Source organism: Symphalangus syndactylus, chromosome 12 (assembly GCF_028878055.3).
Source record: "Symphalangus syndactylus isolate Jambi chromosome 12, NHGRI_mSymSyn1-v2.1_pri, whole genome shotgun sequence".
Lineage (NCBI taxonomy): Eukaryota > Metazoa > Chordata > Mammalia > Primates > Hylobatidae > Symphalangus > Symphalangus syndactylus.
In genome coordinates this window covers 102,948,760-102,974,308 of record NC_072441.2, presented here as the reverse complement: position 1 = coordinate 102,974,308, position 25,549 = coordinate 102,948,760, and the positions used below count along the sequence as shown (strand labels likewise).

At 44.1% G+C, this 25,549-nt stretch overlaps 1 protein-coding gene across 17 annotated transcripts in view; it reads right to left on the bottom strand.

The window, feature by feature from the left end:
* The window catches only part of RABGAP1L (RAB GTPase activating protein 1 like), an 865,831-nt gene that overhangs the window by 116,543 nt on the left and 723,739 nt on the right, over positions 1-25,549 (bottom strand). Inside the window, exons 1-2 of one of the 17 annotated variants that reach the window (XM_063627313.1) lie at positions 5,216-5,501; positions 2,111-2,324 (exon numbers count right to left, since the gene is read on the bottom strand). The exons of 15 other annotated variants lie outside the window; for them this stretch is intronic. In XM_063627313.1, coding sequence (XP_063483383.1) covers positions 2,111-2,221 — 111 coding nt within the window. In that variant the 5' untranslated portion in view covers positions 2,222-2,324; positions 5,216-5,501. Of the gene's footprint in view, positions 1-2,110; positions 2,325-5,215; positions 5,502-25,549 lie in introns of those variants that run through there. One more of the 17 variants, XM_063627318.1, reaches the window with a different exon arrangement.

The following is a 25,549-nucleotide window of genomic DNA, read 5'->3' as shown; positions in this document are numbered from 1 at the left end:
CCTCCCAAAGTGCTGGGACTACAGGCATGGTCCACCACACCTGGCTGAGTATATTACAGTTTTATTGAGTATATTACAGTTTTATATCTGTTTTGCTTTTTGCAAATCTTTTTGCTTTTTTTTTGTCTTCCAGCTGATTCTTTTAAACTGCATCTCTACAAAAGTGGAGAGAATATAATGAATCACTATGTATTAATACTTATCACCCAGTTTCAATAATTATAAACACATAATCTACTGGTTCATTTTGAATCTCTGCAGACATTTCATCCAAAACTATTCAATATATATCTCTAAATGACCATTAAAAAAAAATCATATTATCAGCTGGGTGCAGTGGCTCACACCTGTAATCCCAGCACTTTGGGAGGCCAAGATGGGTGGATCATGAGGTCAGAAGTTTGAGACGATCCTGGCCAACATGGTGAAACTCTGTCTCTACTAAAATACAAAAATTAGCTGGGCATGGTGGTATGCACCTGTAGTCCCAGCTACTCGGGAGGCTGAAGCAGGAGAATCGCTTGAACACGGGAGGCAGCGGTTGCAGTGAGCTGAGATCGCGCCACTGCACTCCAGCCTGGGAAACAGAGCGAGACTCCATCTTTAAAAAAAAAAAAAATTAGCCGGGCGTGTTGGCAGGTGCCTATAGTCCCAGCTACTCAGGAGGCTGAAGCAGAAGAATCACTTGAACCTGGGAAGGTGGAGGTTGCAGTAAGCCGAAATCACGTCACTGCACTCCAGCTTGGGCAATGAGAGGGAGACTCCGTGTCAAAAAAAAAAAAAAAAAAAAAAAATCAATGCACAAAAAATTACATAATTCTCTTAATATCATTATTAAATACCTAATGAGTGGTCAAATTTTTCCCAATTATCTTACAGATCTTTTTATACTTTGTTCAAATTAGCATTTAAACAAGGTTGATTTATTGCATCTGGTTGATAGAACCCTTAAGTCTTTAAAAATCAATCTACAGCTTTCTCCTTTATTTTTTTATTTTTATTTTTTGTAATTTGTTGTTTCAAGAAATAGCCATGTTTTTAAGGTTCCTGTGCCTTAAAATAGAGAAGTAGGGCTTCACACTAGTTAGGTTTAAATGTTATGATATACTCTTTCATTCTGTTGTTTGTGATGAGTCCTATTAAATATAATAAACAAGAAGTTACTACAATTGTAGTTAAAAAGTTGATTTTGGGGGCCGGGCGCAGTGGCTCATGCCTGTAATCCCAGCACTTTGGGAGGTGAGGCGGGCGGGTCACCTGAGGTCAGCAGTTTGAGACCAGCCTGACCAACATGGAGAAACCCCATCTCTACTAAAAATACAAAATTAGCCAGGCATGGTGGCGCATGCCTGTAATCCCAGCTACTAGGGAGGCTGAGGCAGGAGAGTCGCTTGAACTCAGGAGGCAACAGTTGCGGTGAGCCAAGAACGTGCCATTGCACTCCAGCCTGGGCAATAGGAGCGAAACTCCATCTCAAAAAAGTTGGTTTCAGAGGTATAGATCGTTGATATCTTAAACTCAATAGCCATTATAATGATGACATCTAAGAGAAGAAACAATAAACACTTGCAAGAACTTCCGTTTTTGATTATGCCAGGACATGCACACACACTAAGATCCTTAGAGAATGGTAAATTTTTTTACAAATATTAAAGCCAAACTAAAATTGTACTGTTATTTTCCTAACAGTTCTTCTTAGTAATAATTTACGACCCTGAAAGTTACCTGATTTTTAGGTAGCTCAATTCTCAGTTGATGTTATGACTCACTGGTAGAAATGTTACACTTCTATGAGCCTCAGTTGTATGCTACGTAAATATAACTAGCCCCTACCTGATAATTATATACATATTTACAAGGCAGAAACTTAAGACAAAGTGATATTTGGCACTCTAAAATTCCTCTCAACCTCATTATATATGAAAGCATCAGCCTAACATTTTAAGTGTGCTACTGTTATGTGAGTGTTTAATTATGTAAATAAATCTTTGAAAACCTGTAGACATAACACAAAGCCAATAGCAAGTTATGCCTCAGTTGCTACAGGAGTATAGATATCATGTTAGAAAAGAAAATACAGTCCCAGAGCAGTGTGCAAGGCACCACCTACCATAGACCTGGGCTTGCTGATGGCCACCAGACTAGTGAGGAAGTCTTCATCGTGCAGCTGGCTGAAAACATGGGCGTCATAGGCTACCATAATGGAGATTTCTTCCATCATCTTGCCAGCTGGCCTTTCCACAGCAGCAGCTGCTGTCCCAGCTCCAGACCAGACTATCCAAGGAAAAATCCTACTGCAGCTCAGTGCCAGTGTACACACCCACCTGAGTTCGAGGGGGTGGAGTGTCAAAAATCCAGAAAGAAAGAGAGAGAGAAAGAAAAAAAAAAGCGGCTGCTATCACAGGCTTGGCTAGCAATTCACCCCCAGTAGGAAACTAAAGGAGGTTTCTTATCTATGCAGGAAGTATACACTATAAACACCTTCTGCATTTATAACAGAGAAGCTGGAAAATTCAAGTTTTGGAAACCTTTAAACTTCAAAAAAGAAATAAAGTTTCCTAACTAGAAATATCCTGTAGCAATAACAACAAAAAAAAAAAACTGATTTGTGTTATGTTCTTGGTAATTAAAAATTTTCATAATAGCTCATCTTCTTACTGCAGTATTATTACATGAAGATTGTTCTTGGAGGAGAGGTAAATTTTCTTAGTGTTCTTACTGCTTATTTTTTTGTAATCTTAGAAAATATACAGATGAAAACCATTTTAATTTCTCAGAATTTAAAGAATTCATAGTACAGTTACAAATGATCTCCTGAAGTATGAAAAAAAAATTTTCCCCTCTGAGTATTTCTGTTAAAGAAAAAAATGCCAAAACATAAAAATGAAACAGGGACAGCAGTATCAATTAATAATCATTATCCCTTTTCCTACTAAAAAAAATTAAGTATTTTAAGCATAATTTAGTTTTGTGTTGTTATTCAGAAAGCAATACAAGGGTCTCATTTATAAACTGGTTGTTTTGCTCCCATAGATAAAAGTTCTCTTCATCTTTTATCTTTAAGGCTAGAGGTTTCTTTTAATTATTCAAATCAGTAGATAGCCATTAACTGTTGGTAGCTTAACCATCAGTAGTGCTTTTTAAATTACAACTGGAGACCATAAATGAACTGCCATATTTCCAGATGAAAAGTTTGAAAGCTGCCCATAATCACCATTACAAAGTTGCTTGATCAGGAAATATAATGTATACTAATTTCATGGAAAAAGGATTAAGCAAATAAAAATGAGGGGAAGACAGATAAGGCTTCTCTGAAGTTGTTTTTCAATATTCCTAATTAAGCTAATATCTTCCCTGCTTTTTCTAGATCATGACACTGCAGTATTTACTATGAGAAATATTATTTGTTAGAACTAGAAATTAATTTGGCAATGTTTGTCTAAAATCAAAAGAAATAAGCTACTGGTTGAAATGTTTAGTCTTCATTACCAATAGCAGGATTATGTTATCTAAATTTGTTTGCTTTTCAGAAAACAAAACTCAGAATGAGATCTATAGTGTTATTTTCCCATGTTTTCCAAAAGTATTTTTTTCATCTACATTAACATGATTACTTATATAACACTTTGTCCCATTTAAATGTAATTAGTAGAGTTTTACAACTGCTATAGCATTCTAGCTTATCAGAGCAAGCACAAGGAAGGAGGGAAAAGCACCTTATTGCTAGGAAACAAGCAAATCTAATAAGCTTATTTAAACAAAAAAATGCAATATTTTAAATAAATCCGCAAGATTAAAACAGCTTCAAACTGTGTTTGACCCTTGTTGGAGTCAGTAAAGCATTTTTACTTCATTTTTGTTCTACAGCGCTGCTTTGTCTGTTAAGCATTATTTTCATTAACATTTTTTTCCTGCACATTTATCCTAACGCTGACTAACTAGGTAAAAATTAAATGATAATCAAGAGACAAGGCATTATAAGGTGTCCAGGCAGTTCATACCTTTTAAAAACTCCTTATCTTTTCAGAAGTACTTTAAAAGATACTGTGAACCTCTTCATGCATTCACCAGCACCAGAAGATTTCAGATTATCTCGCAACATTTTCTAATGTGAAAGCAATTCCTCTTGCTTTCATATTTTGCTTTGCTATACAGTGACTCAGAGCTTCCACGCATGGATATCTGAATAAGGTGCACTGACAAAGACACCTGTTGTGGAAGGTAAAGAAAGTACTTCCCACAATGCCTTACTCCCTGCTGGCAACCACTCAGGGGCAAACAAGAGTTATAACCGCAGTTGAGCAGCGCCTATGCACCCTGGGAGAATGCATTCAGCGTAACCATAGGTAATCTTCTTGGTTACAAAGAACCCTTATAACCCAAAAGAAAAGGACCAGAAAAAACAGTTTTAAATAGCACCTAGAGGTGTTGCTGTACATTAAACTCATAAAACGTTTATGGCATCAGGATATAAGCATGCAAAAACATTTTTAGAAAAATAATCAAAGGCTGTAAAAATAGTTTAAGTTTACATACACAAAAACTAATAACTTCAAATAATTCAGTCCTTTTAGAATTCTATACAGGTTCTTAGATGTTTTTAAAAGCTTCTATAATTTATTACCTTCAACAGATTGTTCTAATTAGCCACAGTGACTAGAATTATTAATAACACGTCATTTCTAAACCCAAGTGGTCCTCTGTTGCAGCTGCAGTGCACAGATTTTCTTGAGCAAGGCCACTCTAAGTTTGATTTGCAATCTTCACCTTTTGTCACCCTTAAAATGTTCCTTAAAGTTTACTTTACTTTTCAGAGTCTGGGAAGGAAAAATTCAAGGTTTCGTTTCCCCTTATTAAGGGGAATTACTATATTTGCGGTTCCAACGAAAAACATACCCTTCGAAAACTGATGATTAGAGAAACTGTCACTCTACTGTCATTTTCTCCAGTCTCAGAAATAACAGCTACACCAATACCCTCCAAAACTTCAGAAGCCATTGTACACAGTCCTGTCTACGAACTCTTGTTTTACCATCCCCCCAACCCATTGATTCCCTGAGTTGTTTACACCTGAGTTTCTGCAGTTATCGCCTTCACACCACGCAACTGCATTGGAAAAAAAAAAAAAAAAAAAAAAACAGGAGGTAGTGGTGTGGAGAATTACCTGAGATCAAGGGCTGTGGTGTGGACAATACCATTTGTCGCTAAAACTTACCAGGAGAAGAGTATCAAACAGGCAACAGAAACCAGCCACACTCCCGGTAACCAAATAGATGGTCCCCAGTTCAAGCAGGAACTAGCTAGCTGTCTGTCCCCGGGCAAGTCATTTAACTTCGCTAGGTTTCAGTTTCCTCATGGTCATGTAAATTGAGAGGGAGAGAATAAATCCCTGGTTTCCACATGGGTATAGAAAGTCAAAAGCAATGTGTCCTATTCCTATTTCTTCCTATCAAATAGGTTTATTTGATAGAAGATAGAAATAGGTTTATTTGATAGAAGATATCAAATAGGTTTATTAGATAGAACCTATCAAATAGGTTTATAAACCCTTTCTGGATCTTATTAGAAAATGTTTACGAATAAAATATCTCCAATGATTTTTTAAATGTTTTTCTGAGATTTTACACTGAAAGAGTATTCCATACTAGTAGCTAATTTTGTCCCAACAGTCATCCTTCTAGAACCATTCTTTTTAACAAAAGCATACCTGGGTGATACTATGAGTCAAATAAACCATCTATTCTCAAGTGTCAAATTTAGAAACAGCCAAAACAAAAATCAAGAAAAGCTTGAATCAGATGTGCTATTTTTCTATTGTTGTGTTCTCTCCAATGCAGCAAAGCAGCTTCATTATGGGAGTAGCATTTTTTTATTCATCAGTCAAAGCAGCAAGTATAAAAATTATCTCACCTCACCGGGCGCAGTGGCTCACACTTGTAATCCCAGCACTTTAGGAGGCCCAGGTGGGTGGATCACGAGGTCAGGAGTTCAAGACCAGCCTGGCCAATACGGTGAAACCCCATCTCTACTAAAAACACAAAAATTAGCCAGGCGTGGTGGTGCGCGCCTGTAGACCCAGCTACTTGAGAGGCTGAAGCAGAATCGCTTGAACCCGGGAGGCAGGGGTTGCAGCGAGCCAAGATTGCGCCACTGCACGCTAGCCTAGGCGACAGAGGGAGATTCCATCTCAGAAAAAAAAAAAAAAAATTATCTCAACTCAGGAGAGTAGCAGTCAAGACCTTTTTCCTATATCTCATATTCTACTTGTTGAATATTCTCATCACGTCAGCCATAAAATCAGGATCAGATGGAAAGAAAGACAAAACAACTACAAGAGAAACACGGCTTAGGCCAGGCACGGTGGCTCATGCCTGCAATCCCAGCACTTTTGGAGGCCGAGGCAGGTGGATCACGAGGTCAAGAGTTGGAGACCAGCCTGGCCAACATGGTGAAACCCTGTCACTAATAAAAATACAAAAAAATTAGCCAGGCATGGTGGCGTGTGCCTGTAGTCCCAGCTACTTTGGAGGCAGAGACAGGAGAATCGCTTGAACCCAGGAGGCAGAGGTTACAGTGAGCCGAGATTGCACCACTGCACTCCAGCCTGGGCAACAGAGTGAAACTCCATCTCAAAGAAAAAAAAAAAAGAAATATGGTTTAGAGGACAGAAAGGTCTTCTGCAACCCCCATATAGATGGGTAGTGCCCTGGAGAAACTCTGTTCCTCCTGCATGACTGGCCCTCCTCTAATCTTTCATGAACATTCTTCCAGATGTTCCTAAATAACTCTATGCAAACATTCACAAAGAATACATGACTCAATGTTAAGGATCTCCAAAATGACAAAATGTTCACAGTGAGATAAATAACTATAAGAAAGGCTGGTTGTGGTGGCTCACACCCATAATCCCGGGAGGCTGAGGGAGGAGGACTGCTTGAGCCCAGTAGTATAAAACCAGCCTGGGCAATGTCAGGCCTCTGAGCCCAAGCCAAGCCATCGCATCCCCTGTGACTTGCACGTATACGCCCACATGGCCTGAAGTAACTGAAGAATCACAAAAGAAGTGAAAAGGCTCTGCCCTGCCTTAACTGGTGACATTCCACCACAAAAAAAAGTGTAAATGGCCGGTCCTTGCCTTAAGTGATGACATTACCTTGTGAAAGTCCTTTTCCTGGCTCATCCTGGCTCAAAAAGCTCCCCCACTGAGCACCTTGCGACCCCCCACTCCTGCCCGCCAGAGAACAAACCCCCTTTGACTGTAATTTTCCTTTACCTACCCAAATCCTATAAAACGGCCCCACCCTTAACTCCCTTCGGACTCAGCCCGCCTGCACCCAGGTGATTAAAAGCTTTATTGCTCACACAAAGCCTGTTTGGTGGTCTCTTCACACGGATGCGCATGAAAGGCAACATAGTGAGACTACATGTTTACAAAAAATTAAAAAATCAGCCAGGCATGGTAGCAAGTTCCTGTAGTCTCAGCTATTTGTGGGGAACCCAGGAGGTTCAGGCTACAGTGAACTGCAATTGTGCCACTACACTCCAGCCTGGGTGACAGAATAAGACGCTGTCTCTTAAAAAAAAAAAAAAAAAATAGAACTATAAGAAAGATAAAATTCTATAAATACATTCTTAATTACAGAAAATCAATATTCCAAGCAGGTTTCTATCTACTCTTAGCAGTGTACATTACAAAACCCATGTGCTCTAAGTGAGATAACAAAAGAGAAAATATGAATGAGAAACCATAGAAATATCAAAAGAAAGCTTTTCAGAATTTGTATTTCAGAATAGTCTAGTAACACCTACTGAGTTTTTACAACGGGAAAAGAACAAGTAAAAGGTAAGTAAACTTGTTCTCTTTAAAATTATGCAAAAGTAAATAAAGAACACCATTATTCTTGTGTTGAATACCAGCCATTCAGCTCATTATCTTTCCTATCTCTCCTAGCAGTTGCTAGGAAAATTCAAAACCTCAGAAAACAGATTGTTCAAAAAAAGAAAAAAAAAAAAAACTAGCATTAAACTAAAAAAAGAAAAACCAGTGGGACATAAATACTTGCTTAACAGGTATGCTGGGTATCTTGCTGCCTCATTTGCAACTCACCACAAAGAATGAGGGTGAGGTAGATTCCAGACTATGAAAGAATAGATGCAACTCTTTAACAATTCAGCTTTTTACCTCATTTGAAACTAAAATCCACCGCCATCACATTCACGTTAAATTTTACCTAACCAAAAGTAAATGTTTCAAGTGCTTGTAAGCATTCACTGATATTTGTTATCACCCAAAATAGAGTTTCATACTTACCTGAAAACATGAGTAATGCTTCACTTTGTCTCATTTTAAGCAGAGTGCACAACTGAATTCTAATTACAAATAACGATACATTAATTTCTTTTTTTTTTTTTTTTTTTTGAGACGGAGTCTCGCTCTGTCGCCCAGGCTGGAGTGCAGTGGCGCAATCTCGGCTCACTGCAAGCTCCGCCTTCCGGGTTCACGCCATTCTCCTGCCTCAGCCTCTCCGAGTAGCTCGGACTACAGGCGCCCGGCTAATTTTTTTTTGTATTTTTAGTAGAGACAGGGTTTCACCGTGGTCTCGATCTCCTGACCTCGTGATCCGCCCGCCTCGGCCTCCCAAAGTGCTGGGATTACAAGCGTGAGCCACCGCGCCCGGCCAATACATTAATTTCTAAAGCATTCAAATAATTATGTAAAATATTTCACTAACAATCAAATGAAATGAAACCATTTCACATGATATTCGTTTTTTCATAAGATCAGAGGATAGGTTTAGGGAACAGCAATAGGATTTCATGCAAGTGCCCATTTCTCTCAAGTTTTTCTCCCAGCCTGGATAACTCCCTTTCCAATGGGACCTCACATGCCTGCATTACGTTATATACTGGCAGCTTGCAGCAGGGCACTTGGTTAAATCCTGCAGTTAAAACTTGACAAGTTTGATGGTATGTGAATTAAATCTTAATTTATTTTAAAAAAGCAACTCAGGCCAGGCGTGGTGGCTCACGCCTGTAATCTCAGCACTTTGGGAGGCCAAGGCAGGCAGATCACGCTGTCAGGAGTTCGAGACCAGCTTGGCCAACATGGCAAAACCCCGTCCCTACTAAAAGTACAAAAATTATCTGAGCGTGGTGGCACATGCCTGTAATCCCAGCTACTCAGCAGCCTGAGGCAGAAGAATCACTGGAACCCGGGAGACGGAGGTTGCAGTGAGCTGAGATGGCACCACTGCACTCCAGCCTAGGCGACAGAGCAAGACTCTGTTTCAAAACAAAAAACAAACAAAAAAAACTCAAAATTTACTAAATGCTTATAATGTGCATAAGGGGGGTTACAGGTTTTGTAATCTAGTAATACAAATAATCCATAACAATGAATATTTACTAAAAATGTTATAGTAGGCCGGGCGTGGTGGCTCATGCCTGTAATCCCAGCACTTTGGGAGGCCGAGGCGGGCGGATCACGAGGTCAGGAGATCGAGACCATCCTGGCTAACACAGTGAAACCCCGTCTCTACTAAAAATATAAAAAAAATTAGCCGGGCGTTGTGGCAGGCGCCTGTAGTCCCAGCTACTCGGGAGGCTGAGGCAGGAGAATGGCATGAACCCGGGAGGTGGAGCTTGCAGTGAGCCAAGATCGCACCACTGCACTCCAGCCTGGGCAACAGAGCAAGACTCCATCTCAAAAAAAAAAAAAGTTATAATAATGGCAGCTAATATTTAACAAGTATTCACTATGTCCTAGACACAAAATCTCATTTCATCTTCACTGTAAATCAATAAACTAGATACCATAATTATTCCTTTTTTGTAGACAATTAAAATATGGAGAGGTGGCCGGGCGCGGTGGCTCACGCTTGTAATCCCAGCACTTGGGAGGCCGAGGCGGGCGGATCACGAGGTCAGGAGATCGAGACCACGGTGAAACCCTGTCTCTACTAAAAATACAAAAAAATTAGCCGGTCGTAGTGGCGGGCGCCTGTAGTCCCAGCTACTCGGAGAGGCTGAAGCAGGAGAATGGTGAGAACCCGGGAGGCGGAGTTTGCAGTGAGCCGAGATTGCACCACTGCACTCCAGCCTGGGCGACAGAGCGAGACCCCGTCTCAAAAAAAAAAAAAAAAAAAAATATATATATATATATATATGTGGAGAAGTTTTGTGATTTGACTCAATACCTACAGCTAGAAATAGAGCTGCTAGGATAAAAAAAACAGGTATCAGGTGTGTCTGTTTCTAGTGTGCAAGCTAAAGGATAAGGGAAGTAGGCAAACATATACCAGAATTAGCCATGTGCCAAACACTGCTGCTTCTCAAACACTGATGTCTCCTTCACACACATACATAGGTTACAGACTATAAAAAAAGCTATGTCTGTCATGTAATACAATAATTAGTGATATAGGACTGTAATAGAATGAAGTCCCTCTGCGGATGGGGAAGCCTTCATGGAAAAGGTGGATTGAATTTAGATAGGCAAAGTAAAATAATTTTTTACAGGGAAAAATGAATTTAGAATGACTATAGTGGTAAACTGATACTGGACACAGTAGAAGTTACGAAGGCAGATTTAAATTAGCCTATGGTAGTTTGCAAATATCAGGTCAACAAATTAGGCCAAAGCCAGTCATTGAAGATTACTAAATTCCTGCTTTTCTAGCTTCCATTTATGCTGTTAGAGAAAGGAAGTGTGGGCTCCAGAATTTAGAATAACCTGGTTTAATATTTGGCTGTACCACTCACTGGCTATGTGACTGTCTTAGTCTGTTTGGGCTGCTACTAGAATAAAATACCATAGACTGGATAACTTATACACAACAGAAATTTATTTATCACATTTCTGGAGGGTGGAAGATTAAGGTGCTGGCAGATTTGGTGTCTGGTGGGAGCGTGTTTTCTAGTCACAGGCAGAGGTCTTCTCTCTGTGTCCTCACATGGTAGAATGAGGAAGGGGTCTCCTTGGAGTTTTTTTTATAAGGGCACTAATCTCATTCAAGAGAACTTAACTCTCATGATCTAATCACCAGTCAAAGATCCCGTCTCTTAATATCATCACATTCGGATATTTCAACATGTGAATTTTGGGGGGACACCAACATTCAGTCTATAGCAGTGACCATGAGCAAATTACATAAGTTGTCTCAGTCCTTGGTTTTCTCATCTGTATTAGTCTGTTTTCACACTGCTATGAAGAAAAACCCCAAGACTGGGTAATTTATAAAGGAAAGAGTTTTAATTGACTCACAGTTCTACATGGGTGGAGAGGCCTTGGGAAACTTACAGTCACGGCAGAAGGTGAAGGGGAAGCAAGGACCTTTTTCACATGGCAGCAGGAGAGAGAAGGGAAAGCAGGGGAAATGCCAGACGCTTATAAAACCATCAGATCTTGTGAGAACTCACTCACGATCACAAGAACAGCATGGTGGATGCTATTCCACTCACCTCCCATGATCCACTACCCCATGATCCACTCACCTCCCTCCCTGGACATGTGGGGATTACAATTTGAGATGATATTTGGGCAGGGACACAGAGCCAAACCATATCATCATCCACAAAATGAGAAAATAGTAACAATGCAGTGAGGTACCTGACTCTGGAAAGCATTTGATTGATGTTGGTTGTTACTATCAATATTAATAAAAATGATGTACGGGGGCAAAATTATTTGATGAAAACTAAAGAGAAGAGGGAATTGTAACCTTTAGAAATGGGGCAGGGAGTGAGGTTCTCAGTATACGAGAACACAACCAATGCCTCCATTTTTTTTTTCGTATTTCCTTGTCCAGGAGAGACGAATAACAGTGTCACACAATTTCAATCCTCTACCAATTTTCCATAAACAACTACATCTTTCTGGACGCTGATTTATTTGGGAGTAATTTGGTAATTTACACGAGTCCTTCTGTTAGAAATGACTGAGACAGGTTAGTGGAGGTGAAGTCTTGATAGGGAGGCCTGTGGGGCGGTGGGGCACAATCTCCTACAGTTTGCTGCCCTCTCCAGTTTCCTGACTACAGTGCAAACAGAATTTAATCAATTACCTCTCATTAAATTGAGCAACTATGAGAAGAACAGGGAAAAAAGAGCATTTGTTATATAATGATATTAATCTATTGTAACCTGATCAACAAAACACCATTACTATGGGCTATCATGTGAAAATAAATAATCCTTCTTCATAACTGTATTATAATAAGGTTTTCCACAGTTCATTTTTATCTTAAGAGTCAAAAGAAATACCCTGTGCAATGGTTTAGAGCAGCAGCTAAGTCAGAAACTAAGAACTGACCAACAAACCACTTCACTTCAAAGATGTCAACTAAGTTTCCATCAGAGGTAAATGGGGAAGGGGGAGAGAAATAACACATATTTAAAACCTACTGTGCTAGGGAGGAGCCAAAATTTCATTATCTCTTTTAGTTCTTACACAATACTTTGTAGCAGGTTTTATTATCCCAATTTTACAGAAGAGATACTTACTCTAAGAGTTTAAGCAATTTAGGCTGAGTGTGGTGGAAATCATGCCTGTAACCCCAGCACTTTGGCAGGCCAAGGTGGGTGAATCGCCTGAGGTCAGGAGTTCGAGACCAGCCTGGCCAACATGGTGAAAACTCATCTCTACTAAAAATACAAAAAAAATTAGCTGGTCATGGTGGTGGGTGCCTACAATCCTAGCTACTCGGAAGGCTGAGGCTTAACCCCAGGTGGCGGAGGCTGCAGTGAGCTGAGATCATGCCACTGCACTCCAGCCTGGGCGACGGAGCAAGACTCCATCAAAAAAAAAAAGAGTTTAAGCAATTTAAAGTCACACTACTTTGGCTGGGCTCAGTGGCTCATGCCTGTAATCCCAGCACTTTGGGAGGCCGAGATGGGAGGATCACCTGAGATCAGGAGTTTGAGACCAGCCTGGACAACATGGTGAAACCCCATCTCTACTAAAAATATAAAAATTAGTCAGCCTGGTGGCATGCACCTGTAATCCCAGCTACTTGGGAGGCTAAGGGAGGAGAATTGCTTGAACTCAGGAGGTGGAGGTTGCAGTGAGCTGAGATCATGTCACTGCACTCCAGCCTGGGCGACAGAGCAAGACTCTGTCTCAAATAAATAAATAAGTCACACTACTACTAAATGAGAGTTATGATTAAACCCAAACGTGATTACAAAGGCTCAGGTTTTTTCCCACCTACATCAGGTTTGTCACAAATGAAAGCAAGAGAAAAGACAGGAGATTCAATTCACTTTTGAATAGCCCATTTGGAAATCCTGAAATAGAAGTTTTAAAATTTCTAATGGTAGACTCTATATTTCTCTTATCTTAGTATTTTGCTCTTAATGTTGTATCCTTATATAATGAAAATATGGGCTGAAAACTTATATTGCATCCAACAGTATCTATCCATCTTTTTTTTTTTTTTTTTTTTTTGGCGTGATCTTGGCCCACTGCAACCTCCACCTCCTGGGTTCAAGCATTTCTCTTGCCTCAGCTTCCCAAGCAGCTGGGACTATAGGCGCACACCACCACACCCAGCTAATTTGTGTATTTTTAGTAAAGACAAGGTTTCACCATGTTGGCCAGGCTGATCTCAAACTCCTGACCTCGTGATCCGGCCGCTTCAGCCTCCCAACATGCTGGGATTACAGGCGTGAGCCACCGTGGCCGGCTATCTATCATTTTTGAGACAGGGTTTCTTTCTGTTGCCCAGGCTGGATTGCAGTGATGCATTTACAGCTCACTGCAGCCTCAACCTCCTGGGCTCAAGTGATCCTCCCACCTCAGCCTCCACAGTAATTGGGACTACAAGTGCCACCACTCCCAGCTAATTTTTAAATTAAAAAAAATATATATATTTTTTGAGACAGGGTCTCACTATTGTCCAGGGTGGAGTGCAGTGGCACGATCACAGCTCACTGTGGCCTCGACCTTCCAGGCTCAGATAATCCTTCTCCCTTAGTCTCCCAAGTAGCTGGAACTACAGGCATGCACTACCAAGCCTGGCTAATTTTTTATATTTTTGGTAGAGAAGGGGTTTCACCATGTTGCCCAGGCTGGTCTCGAACTCATAAACTCAAGCCATTCACCCACCTCAGCTTCCCAAAGTGCTGGGATTACAGGTGTGAGCCACCATGCCTGGCCTGTAGTAGGATTTATTATATAAGGCATTCGCAAATATGAAGAGAAAGAAGACTGAAGGCAATTTATCAATTCCTCCTCAAGTTACTGATGAATGCAATACACATTAACAGACTGCTATAATAGAAAATACCATGTGAATTGAGGCGACATTCTTGTCAGTGATGGCTTCCATGATGTTAAAAATTGGCTTTATGTATGCTTTAAGAGCAATAGTAAATTGCTTAATGGTCTAAAATAAAATAATAAAAAGATTTTCATAATTTTAAAACAGCTGTCATAGTGGTGGCAGTGGCAATGCCCAGAACATTCTAATTTCATTCATTTGAATGACAGTTTATTTTTTATGTTAAATCTAAAATATGTTTTTATATTTCTGTAGATAGATATAGAGGGAAAGATGAGAGAAGGAGAAAAAATAAATGTTATGGTTGAAGTTTACTCTTTGAATATTGGCAGGCTGGCATCTCTCTCTCTCTCTTTCTCTCTCTCTTCCTCCCTCCCTCCCTCCCTCCCTTTCCCCTCCTCTCTTTCACTCTCTCTCAAACATACATATCTCTTAAAAATTATTTTTGTCCTAAACTATTTGGCAGATATTGTCTTTGTATCGGATTACTTACTAAGTATGAATCTTTAAACTTCACTCTAGTTATCCTACATTGTTCTCTTTGTAGAGTGGTTGACAATACAGATGAGATATGAACACAGTTGAGATGTGAACATGATACATATAGTCTTACAGATTGCAGTTTATAAATCAGCTCTATATTAGTCAATTGTAGATGAAATGTTCTATTATTTATAGTTACTATAGCTACTAATAATCTAATATTGCCTTTTTAAAAAAGTTACAGGTTCTAGCTATGTTGCCCAGGCCAGACTTGAATTCCTGGGCTAAGCAATCTTCTCACGCAGCCTCCCGAGTGGGTGGGACCACAGGCACAAGTTACTGTGCCTGGCAATACTGCTTTAAATACACTTTATTTTATGATAGGGTAATGTCTTACTGAAGATACTCCATTAAAACAAAAAAATCTCTGATATGTATAGATGATAATTAATCATTACACAAAATGATATCTTAGGAGTTCTTGCCTGTGAAAGAAATATGCTATAAATTTGCCCAAAGCCTCTCTGCAAGATAGAATTCTAAAGCAGCCATTTTGTAAAGGAGCTTCATTCTGAGACAAAAGTAACTCTTTAAAAGCACAGTTTCTCTTTAATGTAGACTCGCTTAACACTATTAATATAAGTTGCCTGTGTTCTTTTTTGAGAGGGAGTCTTGTTCTGTCACCCACGCTGGAATGCAGTGGCACCATCTCGGCTCACTGCAACCTCCACCTCCTAGGTTCAAATAATCCCCTGCCTCAGCCTCCCAAGTAGCTGGGATTACAGGCGTGTGCCATCATGCCCAACTATGTGTTCTTTTTACTGCTAATATTTTTGTGCAAGTGGCAAGTGGTCTTCTTTTATTTATTTATTTAATTTTTTTGAGACGGGGTCTCACTCTGTCACCCAGGATGGAGTGCAGTGGTGTGATCTCTTGGCTTACTGCAGCCTCAAACTTCCCAGGCTTCCTCCCACCTTAGCCTCCCAAGTAGCTGGGACCACAGGTGTGTGCCACCACATCCAGCTAATTTTTGTATGTTTTGTAGAGACAGGGTTTGGCAATGTTGTCCGGGCTAGTCTCAAACCCTTGAGCTCTGGTGATCCTCTCCCCAGGCTTCCCAAAATGCTGAGATTACGGGAGTGAGCCACCACACTAGCCTGATGCAAATGGTCTTTAATGTCTCAACACCACAGAATGCAAAGGGCGCAGTAAGCAAATTTGCTGGTATTTTGTTTTTACTTCAGGGCAGTTGAACAGAAACACAGTTGATATGGTTTGGCTGTGTCCCCACCCAAAGTCTCATATTGAATTGTAATCAAAATTGTAATTCCCATGTGTTGGGGGAGGGACCTCATGGGAGGTGATCAGATCATGGGGGTGGTTCCCCCATGCTGTTCTCATGATAGTGAGTGAATTCTCATGAGATCTGATGGTTTTAGAAGGGGCTTTTCCCCATTTTGCTCGCATTCTTCTCCTTCCTGCCACCATGTGAAGAAGAACATGTTTGCTTCCCCTTCTGCAATAATTGTAAGTTTCCTGAGGCCTCCCCAGCCATGCTGAACTGTGAGTCAATTAAACATCTTTCCTTTATAAATTAACCAGTCGCTGGTATGTCTTTATTAGCAGCATGAGAATGAACTAATATAAGAGTGAAGAAAATAGGTCTGAGATTTGGATAATAATACAGCTTTATATCATAGTGGGGAGACTTAACCTCAGACAAGTAAACACACCAAGGCTAAATTAAGTATGACACGACATTGCAAAATGACAGCACCACTCATACCCTCAAACCTTAGAAAACCCTTAGCTCAGATGACGCTTCTGAGATACTTCTGCGTCAAACAACCAAAAGTAAAACCATCACATATAAGTAATAGCAATGACTTCAATTTAATTTCTAAATTCCTTCTCCTAAAACCTTAATATATTTCCTCTAAAATAATTAGCTTACCATTAAAAAGAAATATTATAGAATTCTGTATCCAGTGAATTAGAAAACTTTTTTTTTTTTCTGTGACAGAGTCTTGCTCTGTTGCCAAGGCTGGAGTGCAGTGGCACGATCTTGGCTCACTGCAAACTCCACCTCCTGGGTTCAAGCAATTCTCCTGCTTCAGCCTCCCGAGTAGCTGGGATTATAGGCACACACCACCAATCCCAGCTAATTTTTGTATTCTTAGTAGAGACAGGGTTTCACCATGTTGGCCAGGCTGGTCTCGAACTCTTGACCTCGTGATCTGCCTGCCTTGGCCTCCTAAAGTGCTGGGATTACAGGTGTGAGCCACCGTGCCTGGCCAGAAAACATTTCTTTTTTTTTTTTTTTTTAAGACAGAGTCTCGCTCTGTCACCCAGACTGGAGTGCAGTGGCACGATCTTGGCTCACTGTAAGCTCCACCTCCCGGGTTCACACCATTCTCCTGCCTCAGCCTCCCAAGTAGCTGGGACTACAGGCGCTTGCCACCATGCCCGGCTAATTTTTTGTCTTTTTAGGAGAGACGGGGTTTCACCATATTAGCCAGGATGGTGCCGATCTCCTGAACTCATGATCTGCCCGCCTCGGCCTCCAAAGGTGCTGGGATTACAGGCATGAGCCACCACACCCAGCCCAGAAAACATTTCTTAACTCAGCAAATATCATTGATAGGGTATTCTGTTAGAAAAGATTAACTAAACTAAATGACAAATACAGCAATGCTACTAAGAGGTTGAAGGCAGAAAAAAGAAGTTCCCGTTAAATATACTGTTTTTCTTTCTTTTTTTTTTTTGCTACAAACAACTCGTGTACAAATTAATTATAAAAATGCAGGCCAGGCACAGTGGCTCACCCCTGTAATCCCAGCACTGTGGGATGCCGAGGTGGGTGGATCATTTGAGGTCAGGAGTTCGAGATCAGCCTGGCCAAGATGGTGAAACCCCATCTCTACTAAAAACACAAAAATTTGCCAGGCATGGTAGGTGCACCTGTAGTCCCAGCTACTTGGGAGGCTGAGGCAGGAGAATCACTTGAAACCGAGTGGCAGAGGTTGCAGTGAGCCGAGATCGAGCTACTGCACTCCAACCTGGGCAACACAGCAAGACTCCATTTAAAATTAAAAAAAAAAAGAATTAATCATAAAAATGCAGAAATTCGAAGAAATACCAAAGTGAAACAACTTCCTCTTGGATTTGATGGTTAATACACAAATATATAAATTTAAAATAAGTAAATCCTCCAAGCCTTTACTAGATACCTAGGTCTATAAGTTATTTAGGCAGCTGCTAAGCAACGTCCTCTTCCGTAGGGCTAAAGTGCATGAAATTAGCAGGTTTTCAGGAAAAGATAAATTGAATAAAAAATTAGGGAACAGCCAAAGGAAAACACATTAACTTGCTAATTAGGCTGTAAGAGAGGTTTAGTGACTTTTAGCAATAGTTTTTATGCATTTCGTTTTCTACTAGCACCAAATGAGATGGTACTTTAACATATTAATATTTTAATTCATAAAATTAAAATATTAATTTTAATTCATCATAATTAATAAAATATTAATTTTAATTCATAAAAATCACTGTTATGAAATGGTGATCATTATATCCACTTCTACACTTAAAAACTTAATTATATAATTAAGGTATTGGATCAGGATAACTGGGGTATCCTGATCCAATGCCCCAATTACTACTACTAACAATGATCTCCATAGATCCCTTTCTCTAACAGTACTGTTTATCTTTTTTTTTTTTTTTGCAACTTTAATTTATTCAAAATGTTTTAACCATTTTCATTCCATTTGCATCTCATTTAGTGAATTTCATTGTAGTCTTTTTTTTTTTATTAATTTTTTTTGCATACAAAAACAATAAACATTTTCTAAAAATACATACAAACAAAAAGATGCATATCAAACATATTAGGAAGGTTGCACATGGGAAGTCGGGGAATAGAAATGGGGGTGGGAGTTAAAATAAATGAGAGAGGGACTTTATATGGATCAGTGATAATAACTCAATCCTCTATTTGACAAAGAAGAGGGAGAAGGAAGAGGAAGAAAAAGAAAGTGGGATAAAGGATCAGAAAGGGAGGAAAATAGAAAAAATTAGAGTATGACTCCAGGGTAGACCTGTTTTGTTGTCATTGAGTTGGTTGGTTGGTTTGTTTGTCTGTTGTATTCTTCATGTTTCGCCAAGTTGGCCAGACTGGTCTCGAACTCCTAGCCCGAAGTGATCAACCCGCCTCGCCCCCCAGAGTGCCGGGACCACAGGCGTGAGCCACCACCTCCAGCCCCCACATTGCTTCTGGCCTCCGTGGTAGACCTCCCAGACGGAGCGGCCAGGCAGAGGAGCTCCTCACTTCTACCCAGACACGGGGCGGCTGGGCAGAGGGGCTCCTCACTTCCCAGACGGGGCGGCCAGGCAGAGACGCTCCTCATTTCTTCCCAGACGATGGGTGGGCGGACAGAGGCGCTCCTCACCTCCCAGACGATGGGTGGCCGGGCAGAGGCACTCCTCACTTCCCAGATGGGGCAGCCGGGCAGAGGCGCTCCTCACTTTCCAGACGATGGGTGGCCGGGCAGAGGCGCTCCTCACCTCCCAGACGATGGGTGGCCGGGCAGAGGCGCTCCTCACCTCCCAGACGATGGGTGGCCGGGCAGAGGCGCTCCTCACCTCCCAGACGGGGCGGCCGGGCAGAGGCGCTCCTCACTTCTTCCTGGACGGGGCGGCCGGGCAGAGGCGCTCCTCACTTCTTCCCGACGGGGCGGCCGGGCAGAGGCGCTCCTCACTCCTTCCCGGACCGGGCGGCCGGGCAGAGGCGCTCCTCACTTCTTCCCGGACGGGGCGGCCGGGCAGAGGCGCTCCTCACTTCCCAGACGGTGGGTGGCTGGGCAGAGGTGCTCCTCACTTCCCAGACGATGGGTGGCCGGGCAGAGGTGCTCCTCACTTCCCAGACGATGGGTGGCCGGGCAGAGGCGCTCCTCACTTCTTCCCGGATGGGGCGGCCGGGCAGAGGCGCTCCTCACTTCCCAGATGGGGCGGCCGGGCAGAGGCGATCCTCACTTCTTCCCGGACGGGGCGGCCGGGCAGAGGCGCTCCTCACTTCTTCCCGGACGGGGCGGCCGGGCAGAGGCGCTCCTCACTTCTTCCCGGACGGGGCGGCCGGGCAGAGGCGCTCCTCACTTCCTCCCAGACGGGGCGGCCGGGCAGAGGCGCTCCTCACCTCCCAGACGATGGGAGGCCAGGCAGAGGCGCTCCTCACTTCCCAGACGATGGGTGGCTGGGCAGAGGCGCTCCTCACTTCCCAGACGGGGCGGCCGGGCAGAGGCGCTCCTCACTTCCCAGACAGGGTGGCCAGGCAGAGGCGCTCCTCACTTCCCAGACGGGGCGGCCGGGCAGAGGCGCTCCTCACTTCCCAGACGGTGGGTGGCCGGGCAGAGGCGCTCCTCACTTCCCAGACGGTGGGTGGCCGGGCAGAGGCGCTCCTCACTTCCCAGACGGTGGGTGGCCGGGCAGAGGCGCTCCTCACTTCCCAGACGGGGCGGCCGGGCAGAGGCGCTCCTCACTTCCCAGACGGTGGGTGGCCGGGCAGAGGCACTCCTCACTTCCCAGACGATGGGTGGCCGGGCAGAGGCGCTCCTCACTTCTTCCCGGATGGGGCGGCCGGGCAGAGGCACTCCTCACTTCTTCCCGGATGGGGCGCCCGGGCAGAGGCACTCCTCACTTCTTCCCGGATGGGGCGCCCGGGCAGAGGCGCTCCTCATTTCTTCCCGGACGGGGCGGCCGGGCAGAGGCGCTCCTCACTTCCCAGACGGGGCGGCCGGGCAGAGGCGCTCCTCACTTCTTCCCGGACGGGGCGGCCGGGCAGAGGCACTCCTCATTTCTTCCCGGACGGGGCGGCCGGGCAGAGGCGCTCCTCACTTCCCAGACGGGGCGGCCGGGCAGAGGCGCTCCTCACTTCTTCCCGGACGGGGCGGCCAGGCAGAGGCGCTCCTCACTTCTTCCCGGACGGGGCGGCCGGGCAGAGGCGCTCCTCACTTCTTCCCGGACGGGGTGGCCGGGCAGAGGCGCTGCTCACTTCCCAGACGGGGCGGCCGGGCAGAGGCGCTCCTCACTTCCCAGACGGGGCGGCCGGGCAGAGGCGCTCCTCACTTCCCAGATGGGGCAGCCGGGCAGAGGCGCTCCTCACTTCTTCCCGGACGGGGCGGCCAGGCAGAGACGCTCCTCACCTCCCAGACGATGGGAGGCCGGGCAGAGGCACTCCTCACTTCCCAGACGATGGGTGGCCGGGCAGAGGCGCTCCTCACTTCCCAGACGGTGGGTGGCCGGGCAGAGGCGCTCCTCACTTCTTCCCGGACAGGGCGGCCGGGCAGAGGCGCTCCTCACTTCTTCCCGGACGGGGCGGCCAGGCAGAGACGCTCCTCACCTCCCAGACGATGGGAGGCCGGGCAGAGGCGCTCCTCACTTCCCAGACGGTGGGTGGCCGGGCAGAGGCGCTCCTCACTTCCCAGACGGTGGGTGGCCGGGCAGAGGCGCTCCTCACTTCCCAGACGGGGCGGCCGGGCAGAGGTGCTCCTCACTTCCCAGACGGGGTGGCCGGGCAGAGGCGCTCCTCACTTCCCAGACAGTGGGTGGCCGGGCAGAGGCGCTCCTCACTTCCCAGACGGTGGGTGGCCGGGCAGAGGCGCTCCTCACTTCCCAGACGGAGGGTGGCCGGGCAGAGGTGCTCCTCACTTCCTAGACGGGGCGGCCAGGCAGAGGTGCTCCTCACCTCCCAGACGGGGCGGCCGGGCAGAGGCGCTCCCCACCTTCCAGATGGGGCGGCGGCCGGGCAGGGGCTGCAATCCCAGCACCCTGGCAGGCCAAGGCAGGCGGCCGGGGGGTAGAGGCTGCCGCGAGGCCAGACCACGCCACTGCACTCCAGCCCGGGCAACACCGAGCACTGGGTGAGCGAGACTCCGTCTGTAGTCCCAGTACCTCGGGAGGCTGAGGCGGGCAGAGCACTCGGCGTCAGGAGCTGGCGACCAGCGTGGCCAAGATGGCGAACGCGTGCCTGCATCCAAAGGAGAAAAGGCAGGCAGCGGTGGTGCGCGCCGGCAGTCCCAGGCAGTCCACGGAGTGGGCAGCAGCAAGCCGAGTAGATTGTAGCCTGGGCCAGAGAGGGAAAGAAAAAAAAGAAAGAAAGAAAGAAAGAAAGAAAGAAAGAAAGAAAGAAAGAAAGAAAGAAAGAAAGAAGGAAAGAAGGAAAGAAGGAAAGAAGGAAAGAAGGAAAGAAGGAAAGAAAGAAAGAAAGAAAGAAAGAAAGAAAGAAAGAAAGAAAGAAAGAAAGAAAGGAGGGAGGGAGGGAGGGAGGGAGGGAGGGAGGGAGGGAGGGAAGGAAGGAAGGAAGCAACAGTACTGTTTTTCAAATCACCAGTTTCAGGGTATGTCACACCCCTGGGTTTGTGCTTAAAAAAATTTTGTTGTAACATGAAATCAGTAAAGATACAGCTTCATGATGCTGCTTAGAAACTACTAGATCTCTCTTTGATAAGGGCGCCGAGGAGAATACACAATGGGGAGAGGACAGTCTCTCCAATAAATGGTGCCGGAAAAACTGGATCTCCACATGCAAGAGAATGAAACCGGACCCTTATCTTATACCATAACAAACATTAACGTGAAATATTTAAAGACTTAAATTTAAGACCTGAAATCACAAAACTCCTAGAAGAAAACTTAAGGGAAAAACTCCTTTACACTCATTTTGGCCATGATTTTTTGACACAAGCACAGGCAATAAAAGCAAAAATAAACATGTGGGACTACATCAAACTAAAAAGCTCTGCACAGCAAAGGAAATAGTCAACAAAATGAAAATGCAACTTAGAAAATGGAAGACAATATTTCCAAACTATATATCTCATGAGGGATTAATATCCAAAATATTTAAAGAATTCATATAACTCAACAGCAAAACACCAAATAATCCAATTTAAAAATGGCCAAAGGACCTGAATAGATATTTTCCCAAAGAAGTCATAAATATAGCCAGCAAGTATATGAAAAGGTGCTCAACATCATTAATCATTAGAGAAATACAAACCAAAACCATGAAATATTACCTCATACCTGTTAGGATGGCCATTATTTAAAAAAAAAAAAAAAAGATAACAATTGTTAGTGAGGATATGGAGAAAAGAGAACCTTTATACACTTTTGGTGGAAATGTAAATTGGCCCAGCTACTATGAAGAATAGTACAGAGGATCTTCAAATATAAAAAATGGAACTACCACAGCAATCCAACTTCTGGGTGTGTAACCAAAGGTAATGAAATCAGCATAGTATCTCAAAGAGATATTTGCACTCCTACATTCGCTGCAGAATTATTCATAATGACCAAGATATAGAAATAACCTAAGCATCTGTTGATGGAGGAATGGATACAAAAAAGGTGGTATATATATTTATATTTATAGATATACATAATAGAATATTATTCAGTCATAAAAAAGAAGGAAATCCTGCCCTTCATGACAACATGGATGAAGCTGGAAGACATTATGCTAAGTGAAATAAGCCAGACACAGAAAGACCAATATTATATGACTTCAGTTACAGATGGAATCTAAAAATATCAAACTCACAGAAGCAGAGAGTAGAATGGTGGTTGCTCCTTGTCAAGGGATAAGATAGATGGAGAGATGTTGCTCAAAGGGCCCAAATTTCAGTTATAAGATGATAAAGTTCTGAGGATCTAATGTACAGTATGGTGACTACAAGTTAATGATACTCTACTGTATACTGAAGTTTGGTAAGGGAGATGTAGATTTGCTAGATCATAAGTGTTCCCACTGAGAGGTGACAGTGTGCTGGCAGTCCTCACAGCCCTCGCTTGCTCTCGGCACCTCCTCTGCCTGGGCTCCCACTTTGGCAACACTTCAGGAGCCCTTCAGCCCACCACTGCACTGTGGGAGCCCCTTTCTGGGCTGGCCAAGGCGGGAGCTGGCTCCCTCAGCTTGCAGGGAGGTGTGGAGGGAGAGGCGCGAGCGGGAACCGGTGCTTGCGGGCCAGCTGGAGTTCCGGGTGGGCGTGGGCTTGGCGGGCCCCTCACTCAGAGCAGCCGGCAGGCCCTGCTGGCCCCGGGTAATGAGGGGCTTAGCACCCAGGCCAGCGGCTGCGGAGGGTGTACTGGGCCCCCAGCAGTGCCAGCCCACTGGCGCTTTGCTCGATTTCTCACTGGGCCTTAGCTGCCTTCCCACAGGGCAGGGCTCGGGACCTGCAGCCTGCCATGCCTGAGCCTCCCACTCACTCCATGGGCTCCTGTGCGGCCCAAGCCTCCCCGACGAGCGCCACCCCCTCCTCCACGGCGCCCAGTCCCACTGACCACCCAAGGGCTGAGGAGTGCGAGCGCATGGCGCGGGACTGGCAGGCAGCTCCACCTGCAGCCCCGGTGCAGGATCCAGTGGGTGAGGCCAGCTGGGCTCCTGAGTCTGGTGGAGATGTGGAGAACCTTTATGTCTAGCTCAGGGATTGTAAATACACCAATCAGCACCCTGTGTCTAGCTCAGGGTTTGTGAGTGCACCAATCGACACTCCGTATCTAGCTGCTCTGGTGGGGCCTTGGAGAACCTTTATGTCTAGCTCAAGGATTGTAAATACACCAATCGGCACTTTGTATCTAGCTCAAGGTTTGTAAACACACCAGTCAGCACCCTGTGTCTAGCTCAGGGTTTGTGGATGCACCAATTGACACTCTGTATCTAGCTGCTCTGGTGGGGCCTTGGAGAACCTTTGTGTCGATGCTCTGTATCTAACTGATCTGATGGGGAGGTGGAGAACTTTTATGTCTAGCTCAGGGATGGTAAACGCACCAATCAGCGCCCTGTCAGAACAGACCACTGGGCTCTACCAATCAGCAGGACGTGGGTGGGGCCAGATAAGAGAATAAAAGCAGGCTGCCCGAGCCAACAGCGGCAACCTGCTCGGGTCCCCTTCCACACTGTGGAAGCTTTGTTCTTTTGCTCTTTGCAATAAATCTTGCTACTGCTCACTCGTTGGGTCCACACTGCTTTTATGAGCTGTAACACTCACCGCGAAGGTCTGCAGCTTCACTCCTGAAGCCAGCGAGACCACGAGCCCACCGGGAGGAATGAACAACTCCAGACGTGCCGCCTGAAGAGCTGTAACACTCACTGCAAAGGTCTGCAGCTTCACTCCTGAGCCAGCGAGACCACGAACCCACTAGAAGGAAGAAACTCGGAACACATCCGAACATCAGAAGGAACAAATCCCGGACACGCTGCCTTTAGAACTGTAACACTCACCGCGAGGGTCCGCGGCTTCATTCTTGAAGTCAGTGAGACCAAGAACCCACCAATTCCGGGCACACCACCACACACATACACATACACACACACGTTAACTATATGGGGTACTGGATGTGTTAATTAGCTTGACTGTGGTAATTATTTCACAATGTATGCATATATCAAATCATCATGTTATATACCTTAAATATAAATAATTTTTATTTGTCAATTATATCTCAATAAGGTTGGCAAGGAAAGAAACTATTAGATCCCTAAAAACTTTGTTCTTTACTATCAGCATTTTGGAATAACTTTTTTTTTTTTTTTTTTTTTTGCAGATCTTACCATATCAATTCAATAAGTAAAGAAGAATGTTGTTTAAACTACTGGGTATAACAGTGGAAACTCATTAAAAAGGAAATAGGCAAATAACTGAAGGGAAAATTACTGTGGAATTTCAAATGTTGTGAAGGAAGGAGATAGAAAGTAGAATATACAGTTTTATTACTTTGAGGATTCAAGG